Source organism: Telopea speciosissima, chromosome 5, assembly GCF_018873765.1.
Source record: "Telopea speciosissima isolate NSW1024214 ecotype Mountain lineage chromosome 5, Tspe_v1, whole genome shotgun sequence".
Lineage (NCBI taxonomy): Eukaryota > Viridiplantae > Streptophyta > Magnoliopsida > Proteales > Proteaceae > Telopea > Telopea speciosissima.
In genome coordinates, this window is record NC_057920.1 from 607662 (window position 1) to 629556 (window position 21895).

Genomic DNA, 21895 nt, shown 5'->3' on the forward strand with positions numbered 1-21895 from the left:
AGATCGCTGCCTGGTCGTGTGGCCCCTACACAAGCAGGGGGGCCAATGAGAGCGACTAGGGCATTAACATGGATGGGATTTATAATTTCATGGGGGTGGGGTGCTAAGTGGGACCTCGAGATAGACCCCAATACGATGTGCGACGAGATGGCAGCCTATATGAAGAAGGTTACTAAAGAAGTTCTAGGGGAATCGAAAGGTATCCAGCACGCTCCTAGAGAGACCTGGTGGTGGATGTGGAAGTCCAAGCCGTCATTAAGACCAAGAAAGCTTGCTTTAAAACATGGCAAAGGTTTAAGGAGGTAGAAGATCTAACAAGATACAAGCTTGTCAAATCAAAGCTACGAAGATCGTGGGGAAAGCAAGGGAAAAGAAATATGACGACCTCTATAATAACCTAATTTTAAAGGATGGGGAAAAAGCTATTTTTAAAATAACTATAGCGAGAGAAAGGATAACCAAAGATTTGGACCATGTTCAATGTATTAAGAGTGACGATGGGCAGAGTACTTATAAAGGATGAAGACATTGAAGAGAGATGAAAAGAGTACTTCTACGGGCTCCTTAATGAAGACTCCTCGAGTGTCAGAGCTACAGAAAGCGTCATCCATAGGGACACCTCTTCGCGTAGAAATGTACGCAAAATTAGGATGTCAGAAGTAAAAGAAGAGATAAGAAAGATGTAAGTTGGAAAAGCTCCAAGCCCAGACGATATCCCTATTAAGGTGTGGAAGAACGTAGGACTTTGTGGTCTATCCTGGCTAACCAAGTTGTTTAATAAGATTATGAACACTAGGAAAATGCCAAATGATTGGAGGAGAAGCTTTGTGGTCCTAATTTTTAAAAACAAAGGACATATTCAGAATTGTAATAATTATAGGGGTATAAAGTTAATGAGTCATCCGATGAAGTTATGGAAAAAGGTTATTAAAACTCACTTAAGAAAGGAGACTACTATTTTGGAAAACCAATTTGAATTTATATCAGGAAGATCATCAATGGAGGCAATTCACCTATTGAAGAGACTCATGGAAAGATATAGAGAGTGCAAGAAAGATCTTCATATGGTTTTTATAGATCTGGAAAAAGCCTACGACAAAGTCCCCTGAGAGCTAATCTGAAATATTTTAGAGAAGAGAAGGGTACCTTGTAAATACGTAGACATAATTAAAGATATTATGCTGATGTGGTGACTAGTGATAGAACGGCTGGGGGCCAAGGTAGTGAATTCCCAATCTCAATTGGGTTACACCATGGATCCGCCATAAGCCCTTATCTGTTTGCACTTATCATGGGCGACTTAACCAGAGGCATACAAGATGAGGTACCATGGTGTATGATCTTTGCAGATGATATTGTTTTGGTGGATGAGACAAAAGCAAGGATTAACGCCTGCGGAACTATGGTGAACTGCCTTGGAATCAAAAGGTCTGAAGATAAGAACTAAGACCGAATATATGGTGTGTAACTTTAACAGCTCTAGGATGGATAATGAGGTGGTGAATATTGGTGGAAGGGAGATCCCGCAAAGTAATCACTTAAGATATTTGGGATCAATTGTAAACAAGCAGGGTGACATAGATGATGATGTCGCCCAAAGGATTAACATAGGATGGATGAAGTGGAGAGGGGAGACTTGAGTTCTGTATAATCAACGTATCCCTTTAAAGCTTAAAGGAAAATTTTATAAGATTGTCATAGGTCAGCTATGATGTACGGGGCGGAATGTTGGGCTGTGAAGAAGTGTCATATAAATAAACTTGGGGTTGCAGAGATGAGGATGTTGAGATGGATGTTTGGGAAAACTAGAAAGGATAAAGTAAGGAATGATCTTATTAGAGCTGGGTTGGGAGTAGCTCCGATACATGATAAACTTAGAGAGAGTTGTTTGAGGTGGTATGGTCATGTTCAACAAAGACCTCCAGATGTCCCAGTTCGGAGGAATGACATGATCCTTATTGAGGGAACCAAAAGAACCAGGGGCAAGCCTAAGATAACCATAGGAGAAGTGGTGAGGAAAGACAAGCTTAGCTTAGGCCTTGTTCCAATATGACCTCAAATAGAGCTGATTGGAGAACAAAGATCCATGCAGTTGACCCCATGCAGTTGGATTATGTTGATGTGATGTTTCCTTTTTACACTCCATTTTGAGGCCTATATGCCGGGTTGTAAGAAGCGGTACATAGCTATGGCTGATGCCCTAGAGTTTGTGTTGTTTGTGTCGATATTGTATGCCCCACCCTCCTTTCTTTTTTATTATTCTTTTGCCCCTTCTAGGATCCATGAAGCCGACCCCATTAAGTTGGGGGGTGGTAATTTCATACGCTCATATGTCTACACACAGGGGCCACTCGACCAGGCAGCGTTCTTTTTCCCTGAATATAAACCATGATAGGTTGTTAAGTAGGTTGTGTTAGTAGGACCAAACAGGAAGAAATTTCATACTCTGGGGGGCCTACAAGCAATATGCAGGAAACAAGAAAATGGGAAATCTGGCAGCTTTACCAGTCTTAATAACATTTTTCTTTTGTCTCATCCAAACCGATATAACTGATTACCTAGTGCCCAAAGTACAGCTCTGTTCATGTAGTACACATTGGATGAAATTGGGAACTAAAAATTTAGCCCTGGGTTCACCATTAATTACGAACCTTATCAGTTTGATGCAGCTAGCCAACCTACATCCCAGATCAGGAATAGAAGTCAGTTTGGCTGGCTCATAGGCTCATAGGCCCATATCTGAACTATTTTCCTGATAAAACAAGGTAGAAAAGGCTCGCTGATTTGTTGATTTCAATAGCTGTGACAGGGAAAGAAAGAGAGAATGAAGAAAATATAAGGGGCTGTTCTGGGACTGTGAATACTATCCATGAAGAGTACTCGTGAATAATAACTTGGAGAAAAGAGAAGAGACGGGTAGGGGAAAAGAGCTCGCAGCTCACACACTTTCACAAATAAACGCATATTCAATAGTGTAATCTGATAGGGGGTTACATCCATTAATAAAAAAATCCCAACGTTGTGTTAGAGTAAATTTCAAACACCTTTAACACTTAGATATAGTCTAACAGAATTGAACAACTAATAAGTCCCCAATAGAGTAAAACACTAACATAAACTAGATTAACATTAATGAGATTTTTTTTTATTAACATTAATGATATTAATTATAGATAAACTACCAGATTGAAACTATTAATCCCCACAACTAAGAGGGCCCCACATGCTTGAATACTAAATTGAAAGACTAAATTTGTGTACCCCCTATGAACCTAAAATTTAGGCCTTAGAATTGATCCAATCACAAAGAAAAAACATTTAAAACAAATGCCCATAACCAAGTATCAAAATAAGACCACTTTTTGAACCAGGCCTGCTTACAACACAGTTACACCACAATTATAGTTAAACTATATTTATAAACGTTTAACAACGTAATTCTTTTTTCAAGATTCACCACCTTATTGACTCCACAAGTCAGACTGATAGGCACACATTACTATAACTCTTCCTCATCCGGGCTGGGGCAGAATAGCAGAGCCAGTACAAGTATTAGTAGCATAGCAAAAATGCGCTCCTCGTAATTAATATGTTTGCTCACGGTAATTGTTGCCCCTCGGGAGAATCAATGTCCTCAACCATTACGGAAATAATGACAAATTTACTGGCCAAAAATTTTACATATATACATGAAGCTGACTTACGTAAGGCTTCACACTGAACTATGAACAATACTTTGCAGACTACAGAAACATGCAAGCAAGTAAAATGCAGCTGTAAAATGTACAAACGTGCAGCACAAAATAGCACAGAAAGTGTAATAAGAGCAAATCAAAACCTGCGATAATTAAGATGTGAAAGCAAATCAGGAAAAGGGGATCCAACAGACCAAAAGTTGGAATTTGTACCTCAGATTTCTTAATATAATGCTTCAAATGGCGGCCATAGAAAATGGCAAATGCTCCATGAGAAGTCATAGCTCTTTGCATATAAGACTGGACCACCTGTTCCAACCTAAGGATTGCCCTCTTAGTATCCTTATTTTGATACCTTAACGCTGGACACAGAAAGAAAGGACAAACAATTCAAAATCACCAAACTGTACATTGCAACAGCACTGACAAAACTGATCACCCATGCGGAAGAAATGAGCATGATCCCTTGCACAAATGAAATTGGATTGAAGAAATGGAAATCTTGGGACAAAACAAATTTCTACAATGTAGCAGTCCTTAGCTCTAGTTCGATCAGAAAATGCTGAAGACTAGTTGAGAAGTATCATGCAAGCCAAATCAACACTTTTCAACAATCCACAGTAAGAATAACATACATACTATACATTAGAATCTACATACAAGTGCGAAAAGTGTGTCAATGGCATAGGAAGTCCAGTAAAACAGTAGTTTCTGCAAAGTGGACTTGGAGAGTGTATGACACTGCTCATTGGGATTTTCTTTAAGTACATCACCCACATAAAGGCATGCCAAAAAGCTACTTTTAAGTTCGCAGGGAATGTTGAATGCCCGCTGATGTAGTTGCATTAGACATTAATCCCATACAGAGGCCTATGCACAAGGTTGGGAGGTCCACAAAGTGCTGGAGTCCAATGGGCTGAAATTGACCTTTGGGTGGTTATGTCATAGGTCAGGCCTTTTATTATTTTGGGTTTCACTGTAATGGACCAAAGTAATAAGCCATAAAGGGGGAATACAGTTAGTACGCAGATTAGTAGTTAAGTTGAGTTTTTGAGTTAGATTAAAATACTTAACATCTAGGTAGAGTTCTTTTTTGAGCTTATTTACTTTATTGAGTGTGTGAGTATGATTAGGAGTCCTTTTATGAGTCAATTTAGGTCTTTATATATGTAAATACACCCCACCCCCCCTAAATTAGAGATGACTTGAGTAAAGAACGAGTTTTTTTAGAGTTTTGGTTGAGCAATGCATACGGGATTGATATCCCATAACCAATTTCTTCTCTCTTCTTCCTCCCAAGCAGATTGACCTCATCTCTTTTCCCTCCCTTTCCATGGACCTGATTTCTTCCCTTAACAACGCAGTTGCTTCCTTTATCTCAGATCTTATCACAGATTTGATCATTGGGCTGTCTTGCATCTGAAAATTTGCCGCCAGAGGAAATGCAACATGACAGAAGACTTCGCTCTGCCGTGTAAGATCATCGAACCTACCACATCTTGCATCTCAGATCCATAATCTGGATTTTCAAATTGCATTAATTGGTATCAGTGCCGAACCTGGCCATGGATACCAACGTTTTCACAACCAAAGTTTGTTTGCCCAACAGAAAAACTGCTATTTAGATGAAGGGCAAAATGAAAATTTCGTCTCACGGCCTGTGGTGGATGTGTTACCAAAGACCAATGAGAGAGATCATTGTTGAATCCGAGGATTCTCAATTTTCCAATATTATGATGGAGCTTATTTACTTTATTGACTGTGTGGATGTGATTAGGAGTCATTTTCTGAGTCAATTTAGGAATTTTAGAAGCTTTTTATACTTGTAATACACCCCCATCAATTAGAGATGATTTGAGTAAAGAATGAGTTTTTTGTTAAGAGTTTTGGAGCTTTTGAGCAATTTATACGGGATTGGTCTTACATACCTAATCTCTTCTACACTTCTGTTCACTCCTTCCTCCCAAGAAGATCGATCTCATCTCTATTCCCTCCCCTTCCATCAATCAGATTTCCTCCCTTAACAATGGAGTTGCTTCCTTTATCTCTGATCTGATCACAAATAAGATCATTGGGTCTGCTTGCATCTGAGATCCATAATCTGGATTTTTAGATTGAATTACCCCGGGGTTCGTTACAAACATCGTAATAAGATCCTCTAAATGAGGCTGAACAACTGTATTTTATAATAGGTTTAATGACATTGAGGGGGAGAATGAAGTATCTCAACTCAATTTCTTTTTAGTGAGCCTCAAATCCACCATTCTTAGGCTGAAGGACAACGTGAAAAGGAGCAGATTGATGATAATTAAGGGACCAATAGTCTAAGGAGTCTTTTAGTGTGGGAATTTACCTTTTTCGTCAGGCAAAATCCTAGAATTACCATGGACGAACAACTATTTCATTTTTTAAAGGTCTGAAAGTTTTAAAAGTCGAGCTTGAATAAACTCCTTATCTTTAGAGCTCTATTTTAGGCCATAGAGAGAGATTTGAAAATGGGAACCAAGTGTACAAAAGAGGACCATTTGCCTGGCTTGAGGTTGGCTAGACCCTTTGGATATCCATGAATGATGGGGCTTTTTTTTGGTGGGGGTGGGTTGGGGTGTTAGTACCATTGTGGCAATTGGCTAGCGCTTGTATAATTTTGACAGTCCATAGAGATTCCCCTGACTCATTAGCATCCCCATTGGATATACCATACTCTTGGATGCCCAGATTGGGAAACTTCATACCAAATGATTTGACAAGGACCCAAGGCAGGGTCTGCATAGGAACTTCATATTCATCAGCCAAGATATTTAGGATTAGCGCCTTCTATCTTTTGGTTTTCATTGTTTCAGTCTGATAATCTCTCTAGTAATTTAGGTTTATAACAATAGGCCTATGGACCTCCCTAGTGTTTCTCCATTTCTTACAATTTTCTCATAATCTGGCTATTCATCCAAAATGATAATAGAAAAGATTAGGTCCAATCTAGCATACCGATGTTAAAATTCGTGTTTGGTTGATTTCAGTGTCATTATAACAAGCACAAGACCTCTCAAACCCAATACGATTTCAGAAGAGTTATGTAATGCAGGAGCAAGATTTCAACAAACTAATGTGGTTTGCTCTCCAATTTTGTGACTCGGAATTTGTAAATCTGGAGTATTGTAATACTAGGGGCCAGTAGCATAGGATACTTTTTAAATTAATAGCAGTCCTTTTATCAAGTATCTATTTTTTATAATGCGGCCCTTGTAGTTAAAAAGAATTTAATTAAAATAAATAGTGTTAGGAGCGGACATGGGGGTTCTTGTGGGGCCCTCTTAGCTGTCGTAGGGGTTAGTGTTCTAGTCTTTTAAGTAGTTACTAGTTCAATTTGGGAGGTGTCCACTGTTGGTAGGTTTCAAAGTGTTCTTGTTCAGTTGGCTTTCTTATATTTAAATCTCACTTCCTTGGTTGGTGTTACAGTTGTGGTGCTTATGGGCACAAGATGTCAGACTGCAGATATGGTGTGAGGCAAAGGAGGATCACAAGCAGGGACCACGAATCTTCGAGATTTGATAGAACTGTTGTATGTTATAAATGTCACATGTTTGGGCACCTGGACAGAGATTGCAGAAACAAATTTCCAACTCTTCAGTTTCAGAAACAGAAGGAAAAGTTCAGAAAAGCTCCCAAGAAGACAGATAAACAACTTAGTCAGAAATCCAAAACAATCAAGAAGAGGTTTGTGTATAGACTACAGAAGGGGATTTGAGATGTTGAGTAGTTTTCTTTCCTTGTGCAGACAGCTCCCAAGGCCCAAGTGAAACATAATGAGAAAGTGCAAAAGAAGAAGACCAAGACATCATTGGACCGAGTCTGGAGAGAAGAATAATTCAGTAGCAGATGTCAGTTCATTGATAGCATAGGTAAACTTCAGAAAAGCAGATATATCAGTTGGCATGGCATCAGGGAAGTCTATAGTGGGCAAGCTTGGTCAGAGGCAGAGCAAGAAAGTTGTGACTGACCAGAAAAGCAGACATGGCAAAAAGACAACTAGAAGGAAGAGCAGAGGTACAGACAGAAGCCAAAGGCAGTTGGTCAGAGTATATAGAAATAAAAGAGCACAAGGATGCAAGCAGCATTCCTCACTACCCATTCATTATCCAAGTTGGGTATGGGTGAACACATCTCCTAAGCACTGAGGTGCACTCCAGTGCACATGGAGAGGGGGAGCTCACTATATGTTATATTGATGACCCCAGGTGGACTCTAGTAATAGCAGTGAGAATCCTAAGTGTATAGTGCTTGGAATCATCAGTGGACACCACTAGTACAATTCCTTTGTGATTTTTACATCTTGGATGAGTCATCATTAGATGAGGAGAGATATGGCTAAGTAGAGGAAAGTGCAAACTTGATGAGGTGTCAATGATGAGATACATTGTGGGAATGATATTAATGTTGACTGAATATCAAATGATGACATGTGCAGGAGGAATTTCTTCTCTCTATGGGATTAGAAAGATGCGGTGGGCACTCCCATAGTAGAGTTTGTATCTCTGGTGGCACATGTGTAGGGGGAGTTTTAGATTGTCACATCTTAACTCTCATATGGGAGAAAGTGATATGCTAGAAAGAGTGTCATATGCAAGGAACCCAGTTGTGAAGCAACAAGTTCAGTGTTCATGTATCGAAACAGGCGAGTACAGTATGGAGATTGCATTTTCATATGTGTGTTGCCTACAATTCCAAAGGGGAGATTGTTGGGCATATGTCAATTGGTGTTGTCATTGTCATCAACATAGTCAGGAAACACACTCGCACAGTCAGCAACAAACAGATGGTAGTACAGAGTACAATGGCAAACTAATGTGGCAGTGACATTTGTTGGTGCAGATAGTACAGTGTCATCAGGCAGTGGAAGTGTCAGCAGTCAGAGTTAGATGACAAAGTTGATGAGTGTGGCATGTGTCAGTACAGTGAGGACGTTGCCAGTACAGATGCGTACCAATGACAGTATAGATGTGTACAGTGTTATGGCAGTACAAGCAGTGAAGTTCTGGTGATGTACAATCACAAATAGTGACTTGGCAGTACAGTGGCAATACAATCAAGTTGGCATAGTTACTGAAGCTTCCAGACATGTGTGGCAGTGTTTTATGGCATTGGCTAACATTACAGAGATGTCCAGATGATGCACAGGTGTTGTGGCAGCTCTATTAGTGACAGACAGTGAGTTAATAATTTAGACAAGTCAATTTTAGTGCGGACAGTGTTTGGGCATGTTACAGAGATTTCCGGGCACATGTGGTAGGTATTGGTAGTCTGTTACATGTTTAATCAGGCATTGGAAGCAGGTGGAGGCCCCGTACAGTAAAAGTGTTGAATTCATAGGTTAATGCAGTGGCAGCATGTTCGGAGCTATTTTTGGAAGGTTTAATGGTAGAACTGGGCAACGCAATCTACATGAGAAATGTAGTTCGTCGAGTCACCTTTCCAACGCCACTGGAAGTGCTTAGTTTCGATACCGGACGAAGGAGTTATTGCATTTTTTGGTATCGTCGTGCAAACAAGAAGCTAAATGGGAGAGTTTTCATATTTGGAGTTAAGCTCCTCCCTGTCATGAGCATGGAGGCGAAGACGGAGTTGAAAAATACTTTAAATGAGTATTTTATGGTCCAAATACACTTTCAGGCATTCTGGTTGGTCTGGTGTAAAGATCAAGGCATATTGTAATGTACTAGATCAAAGTTTGTGCAGCTGTGAAGCAGCCATATCGACAAATCCTCTTCGGGTGGCTTAGATGGATGTGCCCTTACACATGGAATACAGTGAGGCAGAAGATTCCTGCAGCAGAGTTCCTATTGGACGGGCTCATCAACTACAATAGATCGTAAAGCACGAAGTCGAAGCCGTTGTATAGGCGCAATATTATGTTTGCGAGTGTACAATACACCAGCGGTTAGATGCCATATAATTGACTGTGGTTACTCCTTTTGACAAACGGACAGGCCGAAATCCAATGATCATCACGTCGCCTGCCTTTTGGAGATTCAGATCTGATGGCTATAGACCCTATGCTTCCGGATATAGTGTAAAGTGGTCATACCGCAATCTGTACGCAGATTCCAAATCAGTGGACTATATGCCTCCCACTTTAACAGTGCTGTGATCCGCGCAATCGTGTGGTCAGTATTTACCTGCCAAATCGAACCTTGATCAGATGATCAGGAATTGACCTGCCGAGGTTGTGAAGCCACAAACAGCCACGTCACTGCCCAGTTACATTCGTAATATCAAGAAATTGCCATGAAATTACAGTTTTGACCCAAGTTTGCAGGGTTTCGCTCAAACTGAGTTTCTGGACTCGTTTTAAGTCCAAATTGGGCGTTTTTTGCAGAATTCTCAGAAAAACAAGGATAACATTCTGAAACTTTCAGAGGAGGATTCCAGTTAGCAGAAACAACCCCCCCCCCCTTTTCTGCTGTAGAAGATGGACTGATGGCTTGTACGCATTTGAGTTATTCTTTGCGCATCAAAGAGGCAGTGTATTGAGGGATTACCCAGGAGAGTTATTCCAGATCTAAAAAAACCTATTTCATGGTGATATTGGTTTTGATGTTTGAGGTGACTGCATTCATGGTTTGAGTGTGTTCGAGGTCTCAAGTACGCATCAAGCAAGCAGTCATTCGCAGGATTCCACAGGTTGAGGTAATCCGCATCCGCAAGTCCTTATTTTTATTGTCTAGGGCTTGGTTAATGTTGATAAACATAGACCATGTATTGAGGGGATTTATTTACTTTCTGATTTACATTGTAAACGTAGCAAGTGGGAGCTTGTCTAAGGTTCGGGATTGTAGTCCTTGCCTTTGTGTCATCAAGGGTTGAAGCAGGAGAGGATGCTCCTAAGCATAGTTCAAGATCTCAGCGAGATCTCTCTTTTAACTCGATCTCGTAGGATCTCGAGATGAAACGCCATGCTATACACAAATATGTTATTATCTCGCTCGAGATCTCGGTATCTTGCCGAGATCTCGAGCTTTTTCTCATTTCGGTTCGACTCAGTAGAACCAAAAAGCTCATAATACACCATAACTCGACGAGATCTCGACTCGCTCTTGCCTCTGTGAAGGGGAAACTCCATCTTTGGGTCGTTTTTTCATTTCTTTTGGCAAATCACACCTCCAACACCTCATCAAAGCTTGATTCATTAAAGATTGAAGCTGCTAATCTCCTCAAAGCTGCATCTCAAGAACCTAAGGTAACTATTCATCTCAAAAACTATATTTTTCATAGAAACATAATCTTAACTTGTAGACTACCAACTTAGGGTCCGTAGTCAAAGTAACAGTTTGGGTTTGAGTTTGTAAAAATTAAGGGTTCCACTGTGTTTAGGAGGCCTAAAATAAGGGGAATCTCAAGTTTCAGCCCCTATCTTGGCCATATAGCCCCCGTAACCTACCATTGAGTTTAGGAAAAAAAAATACATGATCTCGCCGAGATCTCGACTTCGTGGCCTGGCGAAACCGAGACCTAAAACTTTGCTCTTGAGTAGTTGTTGTGGCTAGAACTCACCATTCGGGGTTGTAACCCTTGCACTTGTGTAGGAAAGTGTTGAAGCAGGATTAGGTGTTCCTAAGCCGTTGTTGCAGTAAAAAATAACTAGCGAATTGAGTACGAGAATGTCTAGTCATGGCAGTACTCCGTGGATGTAGGCACACAGCCGAACCACGTTAAAATTGGTTGTCCCTTGTATTTGCATTTATTTTGATATTTTGAAGTGCATGGTGATGATAGTGAGTGTGAACTATCTAATAGACCTGGCCACTTTCTGGTAGCAAGGTAGAAGTGCATACAATTGTGAGTGTGATTGTGCTTCAGAAGTTGTGGGTGTGCATCTATTCGTGTGTGTGCGCCAGAAGTGAGATAGCGTTGTCAGTGTGATTGCCTACAAGGTTGTGTTGCGAGTGTCGTGCCGTTAGTGTTGATTGAGACAGTGCTACCAGTGTTGGGAATACCAAGGGTGTGTTGCAAGGTGCGTTGGGAATAAAATTGGAAGAATTTTTGTGAGCCTAATTCACCCCCCTCTCAGCGTCAACCTAGGAATATCACACTTTTCTACTCTTGCCAAACTAACTCTCTCGAGACTCTGTCATAAGGATTTTCTAGATCAATAAAGATCATATGGAGATCCTTCTTGTAATCTCTAAATCTTTCTATGAGTCTCCTAAGTAAAATAGTAAATAGCTTATGTCATGGATCTTCCTGGCATAAAACCAAATTGGATCTCCGTAATAGTAGTTTCTTGTCTCATGCGAGTTTTCAATAACTATCCCCCATAAAACGTTCCATATAATTTTAGAGCTAAATCCTTGGGCCCGACCCAAATCCTAACTTTCTACTAGCCTAGTCCCAAAACCCACAGAACCAAATACCTTTCAAATTTTATCACCATCAAGTCTACGTCAGAAAACTGTAAGATAAAAGAGTCTTAGTGGCAATTTTTTTTCTTTTTTTTTTTTTTTTTTGGGGGGGGGGGGGGAGAGATTAAGTGTATGGCTGCTAAGATGTGACTGAAACTTTGACATGCAAGACAAAATAGACACCTTCCCTGAGCTTTGCTTAACTAATTTTTTTTAGTAAACCCGTAACATACTCTTGCAAGAAGAAATAGAGACAACAGTAGAATATTTATCTGGCATATACAAGCTAACTTTCAAGGAATTACCTTCCCTACTGAAATGTGAATCTTGATCATCTAGACCCAAGTCCATATCAAGTATCTGCAAGTAAACAACCAGTGAGATGTAGAAACAAGCTGAAAAGAAGTGAGGAATGGATCAAAGAATCAAATCATAAGTGGTGAGATATATTATTGTTTACCATTGCTTCGACATCAGAAAAATAAGGTACATCACCATCACTTCCAGAAAATTGCTCTTCATGATCTGTAGTTGGAGGGTTTAATCCAGGTTCTGGGTAGACCATCTCTGTGGAGCCTGGATCTGCATGTGATGGCAAATTTGTATGAACTGTGACCGACATATCTGCTTCCTGTTTACTACCACCAAGAATGTTTCGTGGGCAACTTTCTACATGATCAGAACCATGACCTGTCTTTTCCAATAAAGGATCAACAGAACTAGTAAAATCATGTTTTATCCCCATTTCAACTTTTACAGCTGAGTCCTTCAGTGATCCATCTGGGACAAAGTTTGGAGTTACAGGCACAGGTCTGCATCGACACGACTCCCCAATGGCAGTACTTGTGTGATTGATCACCACATCAGGGGAGTCAGTCTCACACAATTCAGATTTGACCCCACAACCATCAACAGCATGGTTTGGACCCATTTCTGCTAATACTTGTGATCTTATCCTGGGAGGCAGAAGTCTCTGTACAGGGGCCTCTTCTTCTCCCTTCACCAAGTTGGATCCTTGTTCACCAACCTTTTGAGCATCACGAACATCCAGGGGAAATGAGGCTTCTGTGCTACGATACTCCCCAGAGCCATGTTGTGTTAAGGGGGATGTGAATGATGTAAGTGTTTCAGTGGATGGAAAGATGTCATCATTGTTTGGGATTTCAGGGTCCTCTGTGTTCAATATACAGCAAATAACCCCATTAATGAGTTCAGGATACTGAGGATTTGATGCTGATGTAGACACCACCAAGATATTGCTCTCTGCATCACAAACCTTATTGCCATCCTCCTGACCAAAGTGTGATTGGTAACTAAGATCATCGAATTCTGCAGTACATGGATCATTAGCTACCACCAAGCATGTATCATGTGGTTCGGAAGCCTTAGACTCAGTAGGAGCACCAGGAATATCATCTTGATGAGCTTCACTTGGAGAACTTAACAAAATTGAGTTAAGACCATCAAGGCATGATCTACCCATCATGTCTTTCACAACATCTACATCTACATCTACATCCATGAATAGAAGCTCATCATCTGCAAAGTTCAAAAGAGAACTGGAAAGATCCACGAAATCACCCTCTGGCATAGCAGTGGAATTAGCTAATCCATCAGCAGATATTCTTTCTTTCAACTCGATGTCTGAGTGGACAATTTCACAACCGGATGAACCTATTCTCTCAGCGCCACCATCACCAGCGCATGCTAATGCATCTCCTAGGACTTGATCTTTGTCTCCAAGGTTTGTCTCGATTTGAATTGCTGATGTAGAAATGTCATTTATTGGTTCCCAGGAGGGCATCCTAGCTAGTGGAGATGAATATCCTAATTGGTGAAATGCAGCACCACAATCTGAAACTGGGGAGTTGAAGCCTTGACTTCCTCCAAATCCAGAGCAAACATTCCCAGGGTTGCTATTAATAGAATCAAAGGAAGACAAAGGTTTTGCTTCTAGATCATCTGTCTCAAATAGGTCGCTCACAGGCACTTCACACTGTGGCCCCATTTCTTGAGCACCAGCACAATTCCCAAAGACAGGTAAGTTCTGTTGAAGAGGAAGATCTTTATGTACATCATCATGCTCAAAAGAATGCCCACTGCCAGTTTGCCTTGCTTCTGTGACTGACACAGGAGAAACATTGTCTGTAAAGCCATATAAGCAGTCCCTATCCATCATTCCATGTGGAAGACCATCTTCAAATGAGTCCAGGTGTCCAGTGTGAAATTCATGGACAGGACCATCAATGCCACCAACAGTTGCATCATCCCCCACAATTTCTTGAAAAGCATGACGCACAATATCCAAGTCCGATTCCTGCAGTCCAAAATGATTTGAGATAGGCTCTCCAAAAATGCAATTTTGACTTTCAGGCTCACTATGATGTGTTAAATGCTCTTGCAACCCACCTTCATTATCAGTGCAATTAAAACCACCAGGCGCAACAAGAAAACTTAGATCAATAGAGTTAAAAGGTTCCCTACAAATCCTCTTTCGCATGGTATAGTAATGGCTACGAACACTTCCAACTTTTCTCTTCCCCGAAGCATATCCATTACCTTTAGAATTGCCAGGTCTGCTAGGTTTTGATGAAAGATTGGAAGCAGAACATTCAATCTCAACCATGAGATCAGAAGCTTCTACTGAAACATCTGGATCATAGAGAAGAGAGTGCCACCTATCCTGCAGTTCTCGAATAGTGAATCTACGAGAGAAACTCACTGCACCTTTAGCAAGTGATTCTAAAGAAGCACCATCCTGCATACACAAGAAAGTGAAATGCATCAACAGAAGCATGAAACTCACTAACAAAATTCACAAACTACAGCAAGCAGGATTATAAAACGCACTGCACAGACAGAAATGCCAAATGTGAAAAGAAATTCGACGCAACAAATAGTAAGTATGTAGTGAATATCAAGGCATTTGTCATTTCTTAAGCACCTTCCAAGAGGCAAGACTATATAAAGCACTGGTACGAAGGAAAAGAGGTTGCATCATAGCCCAAACAGGTTAAGGTGAAATACATTGAAGAGCAAAAAATCCAAGCAATAGAGTGTGAGGAGGAATCCACATTAGAGAAACATTGAAGTTAATCATCTAACCATTTGCTGCTTTGTATGTATGACTGAAATTCAAATTGAATCAACAGAATAGCTAGTATATCCAGGTCACAGTTCACACACAAGAATGATGGGATGAAGTATGTAGAAGGCAGAAGACTGCAAGAAGAATATTCTCATGCTGAGTTAACATCGAGATTTGAGGCAACTTGGCTACGGATCAAATAAACCAAATGAAATGTCCCCTTCCAAGATTGACTGCTAAAATTTCTTGTCCATCCCGATGTTCTGATATGTTGCCCAACTTCTTCTGAGGTATGTCATGATGCAAGATTAGATTCATGCTACTGTGACCATAACTTAAAATTCAGTTTCCATGACATAGTAGGTGTGCAGACCTCATTTTGGCCTCCGATGTTAGAATTCAAGCAGACTCATCGGAGCGTAATGGATGCTGCCTCTCCACCTTGGTGCCCTGCTCAATTGCTGTAGATAAACTGGGTTATCCACACCAGCCTTCTAGAAGAATAAATGACATCACCTACATGTCAAGGGTCGAAACTTCCCAGGCACAAAGGCAGTACCTCTGAAAATGTGACATTAGATTCGACCTTAATTCCGTAACTGAAATGACTCAACATTGGAGACCCAATTCTAATAAAATGAATCCCCCCAATCATTAGGTACAGCATGCTTTAATAATCCAAATGATGCAAATTCATCACCAAATAGGGCTTGTTTCATTGGGAATAAGTCTAGGGTTGGGTTACATATATGTTGGGCCTTTGATCCCATGGGTTTTTAATGTAATAGGCCACTTTTATGGGCCTAAAATATGAGTATATAGGGTGCATACGGGATTAGCCCAATTCTTAGTTTATTTTTATGTTTTTTAATTGAACCGGTTCAAATTGGTTGCATCCAATTGGTTCAATTTAAGTGATCATGTGACTTGGTTAAGTGGTCATGTGACAACTTAAGTGGTCATGTGATGTAAGTTGGGCTGGATTAGGACTGTATAAGTCCAGCCATGTTTTGAGTCTATTTCCTTTAGTATTCTAGTTTCCTAGTCAGTTTAAGTTACCTAATAGGTTAGGGATAGGGTTAGGCCATTCCTTTTTAGTGTCTAAGTCTATTTTTGAGTCTTCTATATAAGTTTGTAAGGGAGGCCAACATTTGATACGAATTTAATTAATAAAAATTAGCTTTATGCTTGCTGTCATTGTTGCTGCTCTTTGTGAGTGTATATCCTTGTGGATCTCAAGGTGGTGAAGGGTAGGTGGACTCCTGCGACTCCTTGCATCGTGAAGATCGGGAGGTTTCTTCAAGTTATCAAGCTGCTGCCATTGTTCTCTGCAATCCAGTAAGTTTGAACCTGCTATTTGTTTTTAAACCTCCTTCTACCAGCCTTTATCTTCCCTTAGACCTAATCCACATTCCCCTCCATCCATCAAGCCCTAATCTCCATTAAACCTGCAACTCCTACCTTAACTAGGACTCCCCCATAACTCCAGATTTAGCCATCAATTTCGAACCCTACTTCCAGCCTATATCCCCCACACCTCTCCCTATACTCGACCTTAAACCTAGCCCTTAGTCTCCACTGTAACCCCTCCATTCCCCCACTCCATTAAACCTACAAAACCTGCAACTCGATTCTGCCCAACTGCAGAATTTTAGAACCCTTCCAAACCCTAATATTCTTATGCCATTAAGGCCTCCTAAACCTGCATATTAAAGTCATATAAGACCCATTCCCAAATTCCCATCCTAAACCCTAAAATTAACCTAAAACTTAGTGATGTCCATTCGAACCAGCAACCCCTTTTGCTATTGATCCTGTTATCTGGCTCTTAGTAGGACTCCTACCTATCTAGGACTACATTAATTGGTGTCAGAGCTATGGCGGAGGGAAGCTCCAACCAAGCCTCAAAAGACCCACCTCCTTTCATTTTCAAGACCCGAGTTCGTCTACCCAATGGGAGTATAACCATATTAGTTGTTGATGAAAGGTGACGTAACAACATTATTTCACAATCCGTGGTGGATATGTTGTCCCAATCAAGAGAGATTTGCATCATGCCTACAGGTAAAGTCTTTGTTGAATTTGAGTGTTCTTCATACCATGATGGTGCTTGGTGTCAACCGGTAGCACATTCAAAGAGTTTTATTGCAGTAGGTGGTGATTGGTTAGACACGCGACAAGGTTGGATTGAACTTGAAAACAACTCGTGTGTCCTACCTGATCGACACCGTCTATACCATTGTTTTATTCTAAAAGGGCTACAATCAAAGGTGACCACATCGATTGTACAGCCACAGGGACTGCCGAACATGTCAACTCAAATGCAAGTGGCATCGACTGTGTTTGAAGTTTCACCAATGATGGATGCACCAACAGAAGATTCTACGAAGGCAATTTGTGTTGAAGAGATTCAAGAACCTATAGCTAAATAAACTCAAGTAGACCAAGCTGCACCAGTAGTTAAGATCATTGTTGAGAAGCTCAGCCATCAAATTGATGTGGAGGTCCAAAACACAATGGTAGAAGAAACTACTAAAGAGAGCAAAGTATACAAGGCTGAGGACATGGAAGATGAAGTAGTGGTTGAGAGCACTCCAAAAGAAATTATTGGCATTCAAGATGTTGTTTTTGAAGAGGTGGAGCTTGTGTCTCAAGTATTAGATGTGAAGGTCGCTAACACTGAAGACTCTATGGACAGGACATTCACAGTTGCTGCTGATTCAAAAAAACGAACACATAGAGTTTGTTATGTCACCATGGTTCTTCGAAGAGAAAGCTCCACGCCTTGGAGATTTTATCCCCAATGTTCCTGCTTCACTGGAATTTTGTTTGGGGATGGTCAAAGCTGGTGATCACATGTTGATTCCTCCTCATCACTACAAAATTCGAGGACGAATTTTTTCAAGTTGGGGAGAGTTGATGCAGATTCATCACCAAATAGGGCTTGTTTCATTGGGAATAAGTCTAGGGTTGGGTTACATACATGTTGGGCCTTTGATCCCATGGGTTTCTAATGTAATAGGCCACTTTTATGGGCCTAAAATATGGGTATGTAGGATGCATACGGGATTAGCCCAATACTTAGTTTATTTTTATGTTTTTTAATTGAACCGGTTCAAATTGGTTGCATCCAATTGGTTCGATTTAAGTGATCATGTGACTTGGTTAAGTGGTCATGTGACAACTTAAGTGGTCATGTAATGTAAGTTGGGCTGGATTAGGACTCTATAAGTCCAGCCATGTATTGAGTCTATTTCCTTTAGTATTCTAGTTTCCTAGTCAGTTTAAGTTACCTAATAGGTTAGGGATAGGGTTAGGCCATTCCTTTTTAGTGTCTAAGTCTATTTTTGAGTCTTCTATATAAGTTTGTAAGGGAGGCCAACATTAGATACGAATTTGATTAATAAAAATTAGCTTTATGCTTGCTGCCATTGTTGCTGCTCTTTGTGAGTGTATATCCTTGTGGATCTCAAGGTGGTGAAGGGTAGGTGGACTCCTGCGACTCCTTACATCGTGAAGATCAGGAGGTTTCTTCAAGTTATCAAGTTGCTGCCATTGTTCTCTGCAGTCCGGTAAGTTTGAACCTGCTATTTGTGATGCAGAACTATCACCAAACTGGGCTTCATTTATTAGGAATAAGTCTAGGGTTGGGATATATACATGTTGGGCCTTTGATCCCAAGGGTTTTCTATGTAATAGGCCACTTTAATAGGCCTGGAATAGGGGTATATAGGTTGCATACGGGATTAGCCCAATACTTAGTCTTATTTTTATGTTTTTAATTGAACCGGCTTAAATTGGTTGCATCCAATTGGTTCAATTGATCTAATTTAAGTGAAACGTTCCTATTGGCTAATAGGTTCTTATATCCTATTGGCTAGTATGGAATCTTCACTTAAATTAGTTGTTTTAAATTAGATTCTTTTATTTTAAGTTAAGTAGGGGTATTTAGGTCATTGCATGTTTTAATTACTTAAATTAGATTAGATTCTATCCCTTCCACGATTTGAGAAGGAGAAGAAGTTAGATTGTATTAGGACTTGGCCTTTGGCCCTTATTATAAAGATAGTGAATCGTGGAGGGCTTCCCCACATTGAAATTTGAATTACAAAAACCCTGTTTGCTGCTGTCGGCTGTTGCTGCTGCTGTTCCTGCTCTTTGTGAGTGATATCCTTGTGGATCTCAAGGTGGAAAGGGTGGGTGGATTCCTGCGACTCCTCACGCCGTGACGGCTAAGAGGATCTTTCTCTGAAGGTGGTTTCATCCTTCATCATTCAAGCTGCTGCCGGTGGATTCCAGTGGTGAGTTTGAATTTAATTTCTGTTTTTATCATTCCTTCTCCTTCCCCATTCGATCCCTTTAATTTTCTGTTTTATTTTCATAAATCCTAGACTGCTGAATTTCTGTCCAGATCTGTTTACCCATCAGAAATTATTCAAACTTAGTCCACAGCCCCCCCTCACCATTGTTTACACTCAATCCCAGCTGCTGCCCATATTCATCACCCAAAACCCTAAATCCTTCTTCTCCATAAGAGCCCCATAAGCCCTAAATTTCCCACAGCCCATTCTGACCATCAGAATTGGACCATATCCTGGTCGAATCCTCCTCTCACAGTCCCCTACATTCGATCCCAAGCCCAGCCCACTTGAAACCCTAGTTTTGGTAGTTTCCCTTAACCCTAAACCCGAAACCCTAACCCTAAATCTGCAGAATTTTAAAACCTAACCAAATCCTATTTTCTTTATACCAAAATAATCCCCTAAACCTGCATATTAAAACCATATAAGATCCATTCCCAAATTCCCATCCTAAACCCTAGAATTAACCTAAAGCCTAGGCTGTCCATGTGAACCAGCAGCCCCTTTTGCTATTTATTCTGTTATCTGGCTCCTAGTAGGTCTCCTACCTATCTAGGACTACATTAATTTGTTTTTAAACCTCCTTCTACCAGCCTTTATCTTCCCTTAGACCTAATCCACATTCCCCTCCATCCATCAAGCCCTAATCTCCATTAAACCTGCAACTCCTACCTCAACTAGGACTCCCCCATAACTCCAGATTTAGCCATCAATTTCGAACCCTACTTCCAGCCTATATCCCCCACACCTCTCCCTATACTCGACCTTAAACCTAGCCCTTAGTCTCCACTGTAACCCCTCCATTCCCCCACTCCATTAAACCTACAAAACCTGCAACTCGATTCTGCCCAACTCCAGAATTTTAGAACCCTTCCAAACCCTAATATTCTTATGCCATTAAGGCCTCCTAAACCTGCATATTAAAGTCATATAAGACCCATTCCCAAATTCCCATCCTAAACCCTAAAATTAACCTAAAACCTAGTGTTGTCCATTCGAACCAGCAACCCCTTTTGCTATTGATCCTGTTATCTGGCTCCTAGTAGGACTCCTACCTATCTAGGACTACATTACCAAAGATTTACAAGTGTTTCAAATTCATTACTGAGACAACAACAACGACTACACAAAGCAAACAACTGAATAGTACATATTAAGAAGAAACTAACAAATTGAATAAAAGAGCATCAACAAACAACTCATCATACATATCCAATCACTACACTTTTAGCTACCCTAGATTGGGCCAAAAATGGAATAGAGAGTTTTGGCGGCGCAAGAACCGTTCTCGCCATTATGAAGACGAGCGGCGACAATGGCATAGTATACCTAACGAAAAGGGACAGAATCCTAACCTTGAAACTTATCGTCGTTAATTTCAACTAAACTCTTTCCTTTAAACCACTGAAAATTCATCAAGATACAAATAAGATGACTGCAAAGTTACCTCTACTGCATTTTTTAACTTAAGATCGTCTTCAGGAAACCATGGAGAGATGGGAGCAAGTGCTCCCATGTCGAAAACCTAGGAAATCTCTGGACTCTGGCTAAACTTCCGAAGTACGCCAAAAACATAAAACCCAACGGGGTCTTGGACTCTGGCTTGGGTTTTCGGCGCTAACTGCTGAGAACTCGGAGACTTGAGGAAAGAGAGTGTAACAAACCAACAAAGAAAGGAGTAGCGGCGGCAATGTGGTCTCTCTCTGTTACCTTACCAAAGGCCCAACGCAAATTCTTCGTCGGGGATTACAGTACCGGTACAAACGGTCTTTGGACCTTTCTAATTTGCCACGTGTTTCTAACTCGAAATCAAACGCCTTTGTTGGGTGGACCCAATTAAAATCATGGTTTTAGTGCCGATACCGATCGATCGGTTTGGATCAGTCATTTTTCTTAGAAAAAGAGACTTGATTTTTTTACATTTTTATCCTTACCTATACCAATCCACCGATACAGGATCCCCAAAGAATTGGTATCAATTGATCCGATACCAATTCTTTAACCATAAAAATTTATCTTGTATGCACTGTGGTGAAAGAAAAATACATCCATCAAGGGTCTGGTTTTATGATATGAAGTTGATAATATACATCAGTCCAACCGCTCACTCAAGGATTTACCCTTCAAAAAAAGCCACTCATTCAAGGGATTCCTCTAAGCGTGGGTGAAGAAAAAATTCCTCCAAAAGTGAATCTCAATCCTAAGGTGTCAATCAATTACTCAATTTAGAGTTGAAATCGAAACTGAAACCGAACGTTTAAGATTGAATCTAACCGAATTTTAAAAAAATAAAAATCAATTCAATTTTGATTTTAAAATAAACAGTCTCTGTTTTAGAATTAAGGGTAACCAAATGAA

The 21895-nt window shown here is 40.5% G+C and overlaps 1 protein-coding gene across 2 annotated transcripts in view; it reads right to left on the reverse strand.

The window, feature by feature from the left end:
* The window catches only part of LOC122662229, a 31919-nt gene extending 10837 nt beyond the window's left edge, over positions 1-21082 (reverse strand). The window contains exons 1-4 of one of the 2 annotated variants that reach the window (XM_043857804.1): positions 20985-21082; positions 12549-14846; positions 12394-12448; positions 3909-4057 (exon numbers count right to left, since the gene is read on the reverse strand). In XM_043857804.1, the coding sequence (XP_043713739.1) occupies positions 3909-4057; positions 12394-12448; positions 12549-14846; positions 20985-21053 (2571 nt within the window). In that variant the 5' untranslated portion in view covers positions 21054-21082. Of the gene's footprint in view, positions 1-3908; positions 4058-12393; positions 12449-12548; positions 14847-20984 lie in introns of those variants that run through there. The other variant, XM_043857805.1, reaches the window with a different exon arrangement.
* Positions 21083-21895: the final 813 nt, after the last annotated feature.